This window comes from Pongo abelii, chromosome X (assembly GCF_028885655.2).
Source record: "Pongo abelii isolate AG06213 chromosome X, NHGRI_mPonAbe1-v2.0_pri, whole genome shotgun sequence".
Classification (NCBI taxonomy): Eukaryota; Metazoa; Chordata; class Mammalia; order Primates; family Hominidae; genus Pongo; species Pongo abelii.
The window spans coordinates 22,102,057-22,114,761 of record NC_072008.2 but is presented as its reverse complement, the minus strand read 5'-3'; the positions used below and the strand labels follow the sequence as shown (position 1 = coordinate 22,114,761).

At 41.3% G+C, this 12,705-nt stretch overlaps 1 protein-coding gene across 3 annotated transcripts in view; it reads right to left on the bottom strand.

Moving 5' to 3' along the window:
* Window positions 1-6,827: 6,827 nt before the first annotated feature.
* SMS (spermine synthase) overlaps window positions 6,828-12,705 on the bottom strand; it is a 54,264-nt gene continuing 48,386 nt past the window's right edge. For all 3 annotated transcript variants that reach the window (XM_024240872.3, XM_063721306.1, XM_002831450.5), the window contains exons 10-11: window positions 8,966-9,081; window positions 6,828-7,352 (exon numbers count right to left, since the gene is read on the bottom strand). In XM_024240872.3, coding sequence (XP_024096640.1) covers window positions 7,313-7,352; window positions 8,966-9,081 — 156 coding nt within the window. In that variant the 3' untranslated portion in view covers window positions 6,828-7,312. The remainder of the gene's footprint in view (window positions 7,353-8,965; window positions 9,082-12,705) is intronic.

Sequence of the window (12,705 nt, the reverse complement as noted above, 5' to 3'; positions counted from 1 at the left end):
TATCTCAACAGATACAGAAAAGGCCTTTGACAAAATTCAACAGCCCTTCATGCTAAAAACTCTCAATCAACCAGGTATTGATGGGACGTATCTCAAAATCATAAGAGCTATTTATGACAAACCCACAGCCAATATCATACTGAATGAGCAAAAACTGGAAGCATTCCCTTTGAAAACTAGCACAAGACAGGGATGCCCCTCTCTCACCACTCCTATTCAACACAGTGTTAGAAGTTCTGGCCAGGGCAATCAGGCAAGAGAAAGAAATAAAGGGTATTCAATTAGGAAAAGAGTAAGTCAAATTGTCCCTGTTTGCAGATGACATGATTGTGTATCTAGAAAACCCCATCATCTCAGCCCAAAATCTCCTTAAGCTGATAAGCAACTTCAGCAAAGTCTCAGGATACAAAATCAATGTGCAAAAATCACAAGCATTCCTATACACCAATAACAGACAAACAGCCAAATCATGAGTGAACTCCCATTCACAATTGCTACAAAGAGAATAAAATACCTAGGAATCCAACTTACAAGGGATGTGAAGGACCTCTTCAAGGAGAACTACAAACCACTGCTCAATGAAATAAAAGAGGACACAAACAAATGGAAGAACATTCCATGCTCACGGATAGGAAGAATCAATATTGTGAAAATAGCCATACTGCCCAAGGTAATTTATAGATTCAATGCCATCCCCATCAAGCTACCAATGAATGACTTTCTTCACAGAATCGGAAAAAACTAAAGCTCATAAGGAACCAAAAAAGAGCCCGCATTGCCAAGTCAATCCTAAGCAAAAAGAACAAAGCTGGGGGCACCACGCTACCTGACTTCAAACTATACTACAAGGCTATAGTAACCAAAACAGCATGGTACTGATACCAAAACAGATATATACACCAATGGAACAGAAAAGAGGCCTCAGAAATAATAACACACATCTATAACCATTTGATCTTTGACAAACCTGCCAAAAATAAGCAATGGGGAAAAGATTCCCTATTTAATAAATGGTGTTGGGAAAACTGGCTAGCCATATGTAGAAAGTTTAAACTGGATCCCTTCCTTACAGCTCATACAAGAATTAATTCAAGATGGATTAAAGACTTACATGTTAGACCTAAAACCATAAAAACGCTAGAAGAAAACCTATGCAGGACCATTCAGGACATAGGCATGGGCAAGGACTTCATGTCTAAAACACCAAAAGCAATGGCAACAAAAACCAAAACAGACAAATGAGATCTAATTAAACTAAAGGGCTTCTGCACAGCAGAAGAAACTATCATCAGAGTGAACAGGCAACCTACAGAATGGGAGAAAATTTTTGCTATCTACCCAGCTGACAAAGGGCTAATATCCAGAATCCACAAAGAACTCAAACAAATTTACAAGAAAAAAAACAAACAAGCCCATCAAAAGGTGGACAAAGGATGTGAACAGACACTTCTCAAAAGAAGACATTTATGCAGCCAACAGACACATGAAAAAATGATCATCACTGGTCATCAGAGAAATGCAAATCAAAACCACAATGAGATACCATCTCATGCCAATTAGAACGGCGATCATTAAAAAGTCAGGAAACAACACATGCTGGAGAGGATATGGAGAAATAGGAATGCTTTTACACTGTTGGTGAGAGTATAAATTAGTTCAACTATTGTGGAATACAGTGTGGCGATTCCTCAAGGATCTAGAACTGGAAATACTGTTTGACCCAGGAATCCCATTACTGGGTATATACCCAAAGGATTATAAATCATGCTACTGTAAAGACACATGCACACGTATGTTTATTGCGGCACTATTTACAGTAGCAAAGACTTGGAACCAACCCAAATGTCCATCGATGATAGACTGGATTAATAAAATGTGGCACATATACACCATGGAATACTATGCAGCCATAGAAAATGACGAGTTCATGTCCTTTGCAGGGACATGGATGAAGCTGGAAAACATCATTCTCAGCAAACTATCACAAAGACAGAAAACCCAACACCGCATGTTCTCACTCATAGGTGGGAACTGAACAATGAGAACACTTGGACACAGGGCGGGGAACATCACACACCGGGGCCTGTCATGAGGTGGGGGACTGGGGGAGGGATAGCATTAAGAGAAATAACTAACGTAAATGACAAGTTGATGGGTGCAGCAAACCAACATGGTACATGTATACCTATATATCAAACCTGTACGTTGTGCACATGTACCCTAGAACTTACAGTATAATAATAAAAAGTAAACATACATGGTCAGTAGATATGGGATGAGGATTATAAAACAGAAACACTGAAGGGAACATGCAATGCATAGGACATGCTGGCAAAAGCTCCCCCTTAGCATTGGGAAGACGGACAAAGGGGGAGTTTCACATGCCAAATTTAAACTGGAGAAAGAACATCTAGAAAGTATAAGAGGATGTGGAATGTAGTGTAGAGCTATGTGCATGACCAAGTCCAAGTAGTGTTTCTGTCCCTTAGCAATGAACAGACAGGAGCAGTCTGAATCACTTAGCAAGAACCTAAGCTACCATCATAATCACTTACCAAGATTAAGACTATTTCAGAACAAAGTCAAGAAAAAAGTATTCCCTAATAGGTGGAACTACGAATGATCTCTAATAAGTAACTCTATGGTCAAAGCCAAGGGCTACAGAGACTGACCTCCTGCCAGTCTTTCTTAGGAAATGGGGTGGAGCAACACCCAACCCTCCCTTCTCTGGATATGGGAGGCCTTCCATTAAAATATACCTGGCCTGCTTCTTTCCCAGAAAGGCTGCCAAATTCACTTATTTTTACATTCCTGTGCAAAGTTGCACAGAGGAGGGCCTATTCCCTGATGCTTCATCATAAAAAAAGTTGCTCACTGAAATGATCACATGGTTGATTGGTGTATGGGAAAACTGTCTGCATTAATTAGCTGGCCTGAGCACCCCAGGACCCCCAGATACAGGAGCTAAGTCTACCTGTCCAGTCACATTTATCATCCAATTTCCCAGGGAAATCACATCCAAGAGGATTCAAATAGCTTTCCAAAAGCACTGGGCTATTTCTTGCCCATGTTCTATTTTTCATTTTTGAAATAATGAGTAAAGCAGAAATCAGTAGGATTACTACATGAGGTAATTGAGATTTTAAATGGTTCTGGCTGAGGTGAACTGATCTGCCAGTGTTGATTTCAGGTTCTGACAGAACGGTGAAGGGATCCCACCTACCCTTCCCCACCGCTCAAATACAATGAAAACAATGGAAGCAAAAACTGTAGGTCAGGAGTTCTTAACCTGGGGCCTATGGACAGAATTCTGTGACTCCATAAACTTGGATGGGAAAATGTTTCTATCTTTATCAACTCCCACTGAAATTTAGCATTTCCTTTAAGCATGAACACGGGTGACAAACCATGTTAGTACACAGCAGTTCCTGTAACTTTGTCAACAAGAGAAATCAAATGTGTTTTCATCACATTTCAGTTGCTACAGATCTTATGCTTATTACTACTTCACAATTATGGTATGTGACCCACCACTTGATCTAGCTATATAACAAATAAAGCAGCACAAATATTCTATCGTAAGTTTTTGGAAAATTTAACTTGTTTCTTGGAATCCTATTTTATGTATTTAAAATGTTTCTGAGAAGGGGTTCACAGGTTTCACCAGGCAGCTGCTAAATGAGTCCAAGGTACAAAAACAGTTAAGCACCTCTGATGGAAGCATCCACGTTAGAAATTAAGAATGCTGGAACCCAGATTCATAGGACCCTCAGGCACATTTCAAACTTGGACTGCTAGCCTGCCTAGTGTTATTAACATCTCATTCACAAAGCTGTTTGAAGACAGAGCAGGATAATGTAAATGAAAGTGGTTTATTAGCCAAAAGAACAGCAAGGTTGAAGATTTAGTACAAAGACACGCGGCAAGAGGATAATTGAAGGAGATAGAGTACTTCTTCAAGGTCACATAACAGCTCTTATCTAGGAACTAGGTATTCAAATAATGCGGCCCAACTGGCTTCTGGAAGAGTAGTACTAAAATTGCTGCTCCAAGGCCGGACGTAGTGGCTGACGCCTGTAATCCCAGGACTTTGGGAGGCTGAGGCGGGTAGATCACTTGAGGCCAGGAGTTGGAGACCAGCCTGGCCAACATAGTGAAACCCCGTCTCTACTAAAAATAAAAAAAATAGTCAGGTGTGGTAGCGCACGCCTATAGTCCCAGCTACTCGGAAAGCTGAGGCACGAGAATTTGCTTGAACCCTAGCGGAGGTTGCAGTGAGCCAAGATCGCGCCACTGCACTCCAGCCTGGGTGACAGAGTAAAACTGAGTCTCAAAAAAATGCTGCTCCAAGATGTGGTAAAGAGCTTGTGCCACAGGGAAAAATCAGCACACTGCTTCTTTCAGTGAGAGTCTTGCTGTGAAAAACAGGTCAGCTGAAGTGCAGTGCTTAGAAAACAGAGCTGGTTGACAAACCACGCTTTTGACTGGTCCTGCTCTAGAGCCTTGAACACAGGCCAATGATATTTAACACAAAACCCACACCCCCACAATTCCCCACCCTATCCCAGGAGTCATGGGACCAGAATGAAACTGATGAATCTACTGAGACAGATGGTAGAAATGCAAAGTCTTGCGTCAGCAATAGTTAATGCAAGCAAGGAAGTGACTATGCAGACTGTACAGGAAGTACTAGCACATTTTTATTTCGACATCAGCACTGCTCCAGCCCATTAAAAACAATGTCAACCCAGCCTTCCTCTAGCCCTGCTGGATCACCATTAGTCAAGTCTCTAAAATATTCAATCGATCACACTTCTACGAGAAAGCAGCATTTCATTTTTTAAATAAACTATTGACATCTGCTGATATGTTAAATGGAATTTTAAACAGTCATATTTGTCTTTTCTCTAATTAAAAAGCAGCTATAGGATACTACGGTATATTCCAGTTTAAGTTATAAAGGAGACTATAATACACTATATAACACCACAGCCATTAAAGTAAAACAACAATGCTAGATCTTATAACATTTCTTTAAAAGTCAGCAAAAGCAGAGGGGATTTTCAGTTATCAGAGTTCAGTTTATATGCTTTTGTTTTAAAACAGTAACAAAGATGTTCAAAACATACATCATCCTTTCTCCAATACAAAGAAGTGAGTTGGGTCAAAATTCACTATTATCAACCCAAATGAAAAGACAGAGATTTCCATTCCTTTCTTTCCCATTCCACATCCCTTATTCTCTCCTGAATCTATCTCCCACGGCCTGGCACAACCTGATCCACTTCATTTCCACCTCTCAGGTCTTTGCAGGACGTGTGTCAACAGATTTATCAGTGGATCTGCTGCCCCAGCCTCAAGCTAGTCTTCAAGTACAAAGTCATGCCCAGTTATTAAAAACACGATATCCAGACACCAGGTACATATACCCGGTTTCTTTTATAAAGTAGAAAAAATCCAATTCTATTGACCCCCAAACAGTGTTCTACAGTAACAGTACCATCATTTTATATCTTACACAGTACACAGAGCTTTGCAAAGCACTATAGTAGAGTTGGAAGGGATGGGGAGAATGTCTACTAATGCTATTTTTAACCTACATGCACAAGAAAAATTTAAGTTAAGTCTATCTAATTACAACATGACTAATTCCTTTCTTCTTCATCTTCTTCCATGCCAATCTAATACAAAGAAAAGGTAGGTGGCCGGGCGTGGTGGCTCACACCTGTAATCCCAGCACTTTGGGAGGCTGACGTGGGCCGATCACCTGAGGTCAGGAGTTCAAGACCAGCTTGGCCAATATGGCAAAACCCCATCTCTACTAAAAAATACAACAGTTAGCCGGGTATGGTGGCGGGCGCCTGTAATCCCAGCTACCCGGGAACCTGAGGCAGGAGAATCGCTTGAACCTGGGAGGCAGAGGTTGCAGTGAGCAGAGATCGCGCCACTACGCTCCAGCCTGGGCGACAGAGCAAGACTGTCTCAAAAAAAAAAAAAAAAAAAAGAAAAAGAAAAAGAAAAAGTAGACATTCACTCACTTAAGAAAAAAATGTCAGGCCACTACGCTCCAGCCTGGGTGACAGACCAAGACTCTGTCTCAAAAAAAAAATTTTTTTTTTACATACCATACTATTGATTCCTACCTTGAGAGGAAGAATGTTCTGTGTTGACACCAATTCTATCTCAAAATGGACACTGAATATTTCATTTTTAATGCTTATTGCAAATTCACCATAAATGACTCATTCCATTGATACAGTATAAACCTTTTATAAAAACAACAGAATAACTCACTGATGTCTAACAATCCAAGTCAATGTAAAGCTCACTTTTGATGTGGATCGTTACCCACAAACACCACCAAGCTGTTAGCTACCTGCACTTCCTTAGGAGTTTTCAAGTTGCTGATATTGCCACAGGCCTCTCCATAAATTCTGTCATACATCGGTGCAGCCAAGAATCTGCTCAGAAAGTTTCATAGCAGCTACCCAAAATGACCTTTATTTCCACATCTAATACGCTGCTAAGAGTGGGAACAGAAATAAGCTTTTGACTTTCAACTTTACAGTCAGACAAAATCTCTTGCTAGCCTCAGGTCAATGGTATAATGAAGGACTGGTGAATGTAATAGGTTGTGTATCATTTAGCACGGTGGCAAATGAAGTCATTACTACTGTTCAAAAAAGGCCCCAAGGCCATCCTATTATAAAGAGATAAATGACATCGAGTGACAGAACTAAAAACAGACCAGGAGATACCGTTGCTCTATGAGATCACAAGTCAGAAAGAGGGGACTGAGCTGAAATAAAAGGACAGAACACATGAAATGTCTCTTTTGTAATTTTAATTGAAGCAATCCTATTTTTTTTAACTCTCTCTTATAAGCACCAAATTTTAATATCTAAGTCAATTTTTGGGGAAAGAATCACCATCAAGATCTTCCCTCCAGCGAAACAACGATGTTCACTCCTCCAAATATCCAAATTGAAGATCTACCAAAACAAAAACAAAAACAAAAGCCCACAGAGAAATAAAAAGGAACAAAAATCACATTCTAATGGGGGGGTCAGTGCATTTAGCAGTCTTCGCTGTGCTGTCTAACCATCCTTCAGCTGACTTTCAAAAAAAAAAACACCCTAAGCTCATCAAAATATACATTTTCCATTTGCTTTTTTAAATTAAAAATAATTATTAAAAAAAGGAAAACTTTAAGGAATTCACAATCAATTGCCTGACTCATTTTGATGTCATGTACAGCATATGGAGGTCAGGAAGGCTATTTGCAGCACATGTGATTAGGGGCTATTGATCTTCAGGGTTTAGCTTTCTTCCAAACAGTGTAAAATACCCACCTGGACAAAGAGTCAAGGAATAAAAGCAGGTAATTCAAGGAAGAAAAGGCATCACTCGTAATTCGTTTGCTGGCCTACGAATTGAAAGATGGATGAAAAGCTTCATGGCTTAGAGCACTGTGGGAATGAGAACGAAGGACTTTGAATAAGGCCACTCTGCAGCCTGGGGACATCCTCACCACCTGGGAGGTCCGAAGGAGGTACTGAGTGGACAACAGAAGGCTAAAGGAACACAAATATTCTCTCAGGTAACACTACTGCTTCCAAAGTCTCACAAGTTTTAGGGAATTAGTATGAGAAGGAAAGGAAGGGAGAAGGAAAGGAAGGAAGGAGGAAAGGAGGGAGGGAGGGAAAGCTGGGGTAGCGGGAGATGCAAGGGAGAGAAGGGGGAGAGAAGGGGGAGAGAAGAGAGGAGAGGAGGAGGAGAGGGGAAAAAGGTCAGAGGAGGAAAGGAGAGGGAGGGAAGGAAGGAGGGAGAGAGAACTAGCAGGTGGAAGCCTTTGCCTCAAATGTTATCAACCAATTTCTCAAATCTCCAAACATGCAAACACAGGCCTGACAAAAATGTTGAGGGGAACCCTAAACAAAGGTGGACAGTTGGTAGGAGATGCTGAAGCTCTGTACAGGCTGTGGAAGGACAGAGCCACCCAGCAGGTGGAGTACTCCCCTCCTCACATGGAGGATCTAGAGGGTTCTCATTGCCTCTTGCTGGCCATCTGGTCTCAGCAGGCAGTCTGCCCTGTCGGGCTCTGCCCCAGCCTGATGGGACCAGGCCTCACTGGAGGTCAGCAGCAGTTTCTCCCTTGACAGCAAAAAAAAAACCTGCTGTCACAGGAACCTGGACTTGGCAACAGCAGATAAGGAAGCTGTCGTCTGCAGACTACAGCCCACAGCTGTGTTGCGGCACAAATTTCCAATGATAATGCTCATTTCTTTTTTTCTCTCCGTGTTTTATTTCTCTAGACTAACTTTACTAAGCGGAACTAACAGAGAACACCAATGTTAACTGTGCAGTCCCCAACATCATTCTAGTTCTCGATTTCTACTGCAAATTAACATCAAGTGTCGAAACTAGTATTAATGACAGGTAATTTTAATGTAAGAGTAGAATGAGTGTCTTTAGACATTTTACCTGCCACAGGTAGGGTGGTTATTTTAGACTAGGGCTTCTCAAACTTTTCAGATGCACATAAATCTCTGGGAGGGCTGGTAGAACAGGTCACTGGGCCCCCACCTCCAGAATTCCTCTGATTGGGCAGCAGGTTGGGGTGGGGCTTGAGAATGTCCATGTCTAACTAGTTCTTGAGCGATGCTGCAGGTCTGGCAACACCTTTGAGAACCAATGCTTTAGACCAGTAGTGCTTGATCATTAAAAGCACCTGGAAAGCTGTGGCAAGCCATACCCCAAAACTTTTGAGAATGGAAGTCTAGAATCTTAGATTTTATTTAAAGCTGCTCAGGGGATTCCAACGTGCACCTAAGCTTGAGAACCAGGGCTTTATATACTCTACGGCTAAGCTAATTGTTTATTATTGTGATTTAAATTTTTTCATTGGCATGTGATTTACTTGGGTGCTTTGATCTGGCAACAGAATGTCATGGTCAAAGGATACAATTCCAAGTATGAAGGGACACAGACGATCTCCTTTGAAAATTCCACAGGACAATACAGGCGCCCCAGCTGTTCTTCATAGAGCGACAGCGCTTCTGTCAGATTGACACAGTTCCCCTAAACCAAAGAGAGATAAGGAAATGGGATTCTTGAGTCCTTCCAAAGGCCCCACTCATCTGAAGGTCTTTAATAGAGGAGAACACTTCTAGCTTTAGATAAAAGTTCATCTTTAAAAACAAGATAAGGCTTCTGTATTTTCACAAATCACACTGCATTCTATTTATAGACCCATTAGAGCTCGTTATCCTTCTACCTCATTTACCAAGCCATTTCAAATTATTAGAATATGAAATGATATAAAGCAGTGAAACCAATTTCTTATTAGTGACACTCACTGAATTAAAACCATGCAATTTGCAAAGATTCATACAAATAACTCATTCAAAGGAAATTTTCTCAATAACGGTCACCATTATATTACAAATGAAGTATCAAAAAGATAGTGTTCTTGATTTCCACAATGGTTTAAACTACAATTCTCCTAAGAGTCTAAAATGTTGACACAGAACTATATTCACCCCCATTTTTTTTCCTAGAATCTGTGTATAAGAGAACAAAAGTTTATTCAGGATATATATGCTAGGGATATCCCCTAGTTGCACACCTTATCAAAAACTTTCTCTCAACTTCATTATTCTAACATTTCTCCTTTTCCAGTCACCCGATTTTCAGCATCTCCAGCAGCTAGGGGTAGTCCATGAGATATACTGGAAGTCTGCTGGTAGCTGCTGGAAAAGCTTTTGATTCTGAACAAAGAGAGAGCCACCCGCCTCTTCAACTTTCTTCCAAGCTATAACCCAGATGTGCTATTTGGAGCTGCAGCAGCCATCCTGTGACCACGAGGAAAAAAAGGTGAAGATAATCAAGAGATGCCAGCCAAGGTACAGCAGAGCTGCTGAACGGATACAGTATTTGCCTAACTCTACAGCAATGCTTCTTACTCCTTAATGTACATGATATCATAGGGGATCTTGTTAAAATGTAGATTTGGATTAAGTCTGGGGAAGCATTTATCATCCTCTTAGCACAATTTTCCCCAAATGCTTTTCATTGTGAATTTAGAAAACAAAACTGGTATTTAATACTGCCTATTTCCTTTTAATCTCTGAAGTTGGTATTCACAAGACTACTGAATCCAGGTGGCTGATTCTATTTCTTAAGAAAGTTACTCTTCGCTGGGCGTGCTGGCTCAGGCCTGTAATCCCAGAACTTTGGGAGGCTGAGGCAGGTGGATTACCTGAGGTCAGGAGTTTGAGACCGGCCTGGCCAACATGGTGAAACCCTGTCTCTACTAAAAAATACAAAAATTAGCCAGGCGTGGTGGCATGCGCCTGTAACCCCAGCTACTCGGGAGGCTGAGGCAGAAGAACCACTTGAACCCAGGAGGTGGAGGTTGCAGTGAGCCGAGATTGCGCCATTGCACTCCAGCCCGGGCAACAAGAGCGAAACTCCAATTCAAAAAAAAAAAAAAAAAAGTTACTCTTAATTTGCCTCAAAATAGCCAAGTATAATACAAGATGAAAATTATTTACAAATAAAGGCAGCCTGTGATGTAAGAACTCCTGAGAATGGCTTTCAAAACCAACCAGCCAGCTAGTCACGGGCAAGAGGTTAGAACTATTCTGAGAGCTGGCCTTGGTGGTTTTAACTTAGCACATTCACTCAACGTGATGTCATCCTTCAGTGCCAGCCTGTTTAGTAACCCATCATCTAGGGTCCTGCAGTGGGATATGGCCATGGCCAAAGTGCCCTTCGCCAGCATGTAATTTGGTTTCAACATCAAGTTCACCATGAGAGCATATAAACACCACACGTGTAATTTAAGATTCACAAATAGAAAACTGCCCAGTTGTTTTTAGAACACATCACCACTGGGGAAGCTATAGAATGAAAATGCCACCAAGGTGCACAGTAAATGGCTTTGCCATATTAAAACTGACACCACACTCTCTCTTTATAGAGGTTATATGGGAAGACTTCCTTACACAGACTGTGGTAAGAAAATAGGAAAGTTTCAGTTTGTTCTTTCCCAACATTGTCAAGAAGTTTCAAAGAAGAAGAAAACACACACCACAAATAGACACCTACCCCAAAAAAGTAACATGATACATTTCACTTTCCTGTCTATTTAAATGGAATGACATTTTTTCTTTTTAACAGAAACAAATGGGAGATGCAGAATAAAAATCTAATAGCAAAGAATTAAGCAGTCATTAAGGGTAAGAAGAAGGGATGGAACAAGGGGGGGGTCACACCTGGCATTATCGAAGAAAAAGGGGCTCACTGCCCAATGTGCTATAAGTCAATATTAGGACACTGGGGTTTTAAGAAAAGCAAAGCTTATTTTAATTTCTTTTCAGAGACAGGGCCTTGCTGTGTTGCCCAGGCTGAAGTACAGTGCTGTGATCACAGCTCACTGCAGCCTCAAACTCCTGGCTTCAAGCAATCCTCCCGCCTTAGCCTCCCCAAATGCTGGGATTACAGTCATAAGCCACTGTGCCTGGCCTAAGAAAAGCTTTTTATTGTAAGTCAACTAACAAGGAGACAGGAGTCCAGCTTAAATATGTCTCCCTGTGTTGGGCTTAAAGGCAGTCCTTTTATTAGAAAAGGTTTAAGGGGCCAGGTGCAGTGGCTCACACCTATAATCCTAACACTCTGGAGGCTGAGGCAGGCGGATCACTTCAGGTCAGGAGTTTGAGAGCAGCCTGGCCAACACGGTGAAATCCCATCTCTTCTAAAAATGCAAAAATTAGCCAGGTGTGGTGGTGCACACCTGTAATCCCAGCTACTCGGAAGGCTGAGGCAGGAGAGGTGCTTGAACCCGGGAGGCAAAGGTTGCAGTGAGCAGTGATTGAGCCACTGTACTCCAGTCTGGGCCACAGAGTGAGACTCCATCTCCGTCTCAACCAAAAAAAAAAAAAAAAAAAAAAAGTTTAAAGGGTAGGTTCTGAGATTTGCAGGTGATTGATTCGTGGATGGAAAGGAAAGGGTAGATCTGGAAAATCCTCAGACATGTATAGTTATCTCTTTATGCCCACTAATGGGTCTTGTGTGCAAACTTGAGGGCGGGGAAGTGGTTAGTATGAAGCAAGTGGTGGAAACTTAGGCTGTGACATCAGCAAGCTTATTCTGTGCAAATTCTAATTGGCCATATTGGTTTTAACAGATTTTAGCCAATGATTTTCTCTCTTAAGTGGAGGGAGCTTCAGTGTTTCAGCAAGCTGTTTCTTTTTTTACCTGCAATCCTGCAAACTCAAGATTTTATTAGTCATTGGTTTCTTTAACCCTTTGAGGCTTCACTAGGGGATTAAATCCAAATTCGATAGCTTCAGTTCTAGAAAGTTCTTTTCCCCATGTTAGGTGTGGACAGGTGACATTTGCTTTTGTTTATTTTAGAGGTGGGGTCTTCACTATGTTGCCCAGGCTGTCCTCGAACTCCTGGGCTCAAGCGATCCTCCTGAGTAGTTAGGATTACAGGCACATGACACCTCAGTAACAGGTACAGAAGAATACATCCTTAGCAACTTTTATCTAGTTCAAAAGCAAGTAAAATTAAATAGTATAATGATTTAGGAAATCATACGTGTAAGAACCATCTATAAAATGCAGAAACGGAAAAAAGTGAGACCAAGGATGGGTTGCTTCTAGAAGGCAAGCAGAAAGGAGAGAGAAATATAACTT